The sequence below is a fragment of a genome (genome assembly GCF_019968985.1).
Source record: "MAG: Porospora cf. gigantea B chromosome Unknown PgB_NODE_3133_length_2835_cov_120.496, whole genome shotgun sequence".
Classification (NCBI taxonomy): domain Eukaryota; phylum Apicomplexa; class Conoidasida; order Eugregarinorida; family Porosporidae; genus Porospora; species Porospora cf. gigantea B.
In genome coordinates, this window is record NW_027178919.1 from 1 (window position 1) to 2,835 (window position 2,835).

At 51.9% G+C, this 2,835-nt stretch overlaps 4 protein-coding genes across 6 annotated transcripts; 2 read left to right on the forward strand and 2 right to left on the reverse strand.

Annotated features, from left to right (window-relative positions):
- Window positions 1-495, reverse strand: KVP17_001942 (uncharacterized protein; the record flags this gene model as incomplete). 2 transcript variants are annotated; one of them, XM_068517795.1, is made up of 1 exon in its annotated part: window positions 1-495. In XM_068517795.1, a coding segment is annotated over one exon (495 nt), but the record flags the coding sequence as incomplete, so codon positions are not given. The 2 variants fall into 2 exon arrangements, with proteins under 2 accessions (XP_068375509.1, XP_068375508.1); XM_068517794.1 differs by having other exon boundaries at window positions 3-495.
- Window positions 496-753: 258 nt separating this feature from the next.
- KVP17_001943 (uncharacterized protein) lies at window positions 754-1,299 on the forward strand (the record flags this gene model as incomplete). Its single annotated transcript, XM_068517796.1, has 1 exon — window positions 754-1,299. One exon carries the CDS (start codon window positions 754-756, stop codon window positions 1,297-1,299), a length of 546 nt encoding a protein of 181 aa, XP_068375510.1.
- Window positions 1,300-1,441: 142 nt separating this feature from the next.
- KVP17_001945 (uncharacterized protein) lies at window positions 1,442-2,405 on the reverse strand (the record flags this gene model as incomplete). 2 transcript variants are annotated; one of them, XM_068517798.1, is made up of 2 exons in its annotated part: window positions 1,442-2,121; window positions 2,150-2,405. In XM_068517798.1, 2 exons carry the CDS (start codon window positions 2,403-2,405, stop codon window positions 1,442-1,444), a joined length of 936 nt encoding a protein of 311 aa, XP_068375512.1. The 2 variants fall into 2 exon arrangements, with proteins under 2 accessions (XP_068375512.1, XP_068375513.1); XM_068517799.1 differs by lacking the exon at window positions 2,150-2,405 and having other exon boundaries at window positions 1,442-2,074.
- A 95-nt stretch (window positions 2,406-2,500) lies between these two features.
- On the forward strand, window positions 2,501-2,764 carry KVP17_001944 (uncharacterized protein; the record flags this gene model as incomplete). Its single annotated transcript, XM_068517797.1, has 1 exon — window positions 2,501-2,764. One exon carries the CDS (start codon window positions 2,501-2,503, stop codon window positions 2,762-2,764), a length of 264 nt encoding a protein of 87 aa, XP_068375511.1.
- Window positions 2,765-2,835: the final 71 nt, after the last annotated feature.

The following is a 2,835-nucleotide window of genomic DNA, read 5'->3' on the forward strand; positions in this document are numbered from 1 at the left end:
ACCAGTAGTCAAGAAGCAGTCGGAATCATCCTCGGTAAGCAAGCCGAAGGCGAAGTCGAAGAAGTGCTTTGGAAAAACTGGTGGATCATCGAGCTCTTCGAGCAGCAAAAAGGTGAAGCCTGTGGTGCTTAAGACACCAGTAGTCAAGAAGCAGTCGGAATCATCCTCGGTAAGCAAGCCGAAGGCGAAGTCGAAGAAGTGCTTTGGAAAAACTGGCGGATCATCGAGCTCCTCGAGCGGCAAAAAGGTAACAACGATGAAGCCTGTTGCGGTTAAGACGGTGAAGCCAGTAGTCAAGAAGCAGTCGGAATCATCCTCGGTAAGCAAGCCGAAGGCGAAGAAGTGCTTCGGAAAGACTGGTGGATCATCGAGCTCTTCGAGCAGCATGAAGGTTAAGACGGGAGCGGTTAAGAAACAGTCAGAATCGTCCTCCTTCGTCAAGAAGTCCAAGATTAAAGAGTTGTTCAGAAGGTCTGGATCATCGAGCTCCTTCATTAGGGCAAAGAAGCCAGCCAAGACAGTTGCAATCGCCAAGCCTCTGAGCTCTGTCAGCTACTCCAGTGCTGGGAAAAGGAAGCGAGTGGGGAAGCTGCATTTGCACCGAAGGGGTGGCAGCACGTCCTCAGATTTACTAGTAATGTGATTTAATAAAACATTAAGTATCTTTTCGTTAACCAACGAACCATCAAACTATTTACATACCCCACTCACCCCACATACAGAAACCAACTCATTGGTTATACAGATATCTCTATGCGCTCTATCTTCAGTCTCTTCGCTGCTGTGTCGGTCTCCCTTACTGTGAACGATCTGGAGGGGTCCTGGTTGTTGATGAAGGCCACGTCGACGTCTGGAGAGAAGTACCTCCCCCGAAACCCGACCATTACCTTTTCCAGCGTCACCAACAATTCCGCAGAAGTCAACACAGAGGTGGTGAACCGAATTCAGGGTGTCCTACAAGTCGACGACGACGCGGGAACCCCAGAACTCGAGATGAAGGGTGGAGAACTCATGAGCACCAACAGGCGTGGCGCCGCGAAATTACTCGCTGAAGAACATTTCGTTACTGAGGTGCTGGAGGGACTGGACCGCATTAGATCTGTCGGCGAGCGCATCATTTTGGAGGCGGGCGATAGAGGTCTTGTGCTGGAAAGGGAACAAGACATTTATGAGGAGTTTGAAGAGGAGTATTCCGCTGATTCTGAAGCCGATACTGCTGCTGAAACCACACTGGAGGCTCCTACTACTACCACGACCGATAAAACGAGTCTTCGGAAGGTGGGAACCTCTACCAACTAGTAGATTTATATTGTGATTGTCCTATAATGACACTGTCGAATGACTGGACGTCATCTTGGTTTTTAATCTTTGCTTGCAATAACTTTCAGTGCTTTATCAAACGACATTCATTTTCGACCTTCGCCCAACGCGTAGAACGTTGTCAAGCAGGTAGATCGACACAACAGAATGCCACTCCGAGGCCCACCTTGCCTGCCTCCTTAGGTTCCACTAGCATCTTCTCCTCCGGCGGAGCGTCTCCTGAGTGGATTTTGACTCCAGGACCCAGCAAGCCCAGGCCCCTGGCCACGGAGTAGACATCAGTCAGCCACTCCAGTCGGGAGCAGAGATGGTAGGTCTCAGGGCAGCCTTCAGCGGCTTCTGACTTGGTACAATTAACACAGGATAACATACAGTATCCAGGTTCTGTGCCTCCAAGAGTTGCGCTAGCTTCGGCTTGAATGTGGTCCCTGCCGAGCGCCACTGCGTACAGTTTAACTTCGTCCAGCATGATGGGCACGTCGCACATCTCCTTAGACCAGGCAGCACCCCCCACAAAAAATGGCTCGCTATTCGGCTTGTTGCAACCAAGAGTCAGTATTGTGCTGTCCAGCACGCCGTTAACGTAGAGTCGCAGTCTCTGCTCGAAACGCACGACTGCGATATGGTAACTCCTCTTTGGGAGCAATCTAGAGTTGGAGGTCAGAAACTCCCCTTGCATCGGACTTGGCAGATGTTCGGTGCTCAGCACCACCTTCAACTGTCTCGTTTTCACATCTATAAATACAGCTGGCATGGCCACTACTGACGGGGGGGAAACCGTCTCGTGACCCTTATGAATGACTGAATGATGCCAGTCAGCAAACCTCACTTGGACACCACAGTGTGTTGGGTTCAAGCGCGGCCCGCGACGCCACGGTCACGGCGTCCTCAAGGACAGAGATGAAGAATGTGAGGCTGAAATTGCCTACACCCACCTCATCCATGATCGGCGACCTCGGCACATCTACAAACGTGTTCCTGAAAAGCGCGCTGTAACCCGCTCCCGTTAAACCAGGAGACGCGTACAAGTCGCCTGCCGCGTGATGGCCCAACCCTGATACGTCAATTGGGCGTGCACTCTCCATGTCCAGATGCAGAATCAGGCCATAGTGGCGGGCTGGTGGGACGATAACCGACTGTCCATCGTTAAAGCAGAGTGTACCTTCGAACGTTACATCGCATGTCGGAGGGCCGGATTTTTCTTTTGTGCCTTGAACTGGATTGGGTATCGTGGCCTGCGCTTGCTGAATTGGGTTGGGAGGTGCCGCCGCCTGCGATGGTTGACTCGCAGCCTGTGGTGGAGTTGTCACCTGCGATGGTTGACTTGCAGCCTTTGGTGGAGTTGTCACCTGCGATGGTTGACTTGCAGCCTGTGGTGCTGCCCACAGAGAGGACTCTAACTGAGCAAAGCGCGGTTGGGCATGCGCACGAACCAGAGGTATGATTACCACAACAAGCGACCACATCTCCTTCGAAATTCTGAATTTGATCTGTGATGGGCAACTCCCAAGGCTT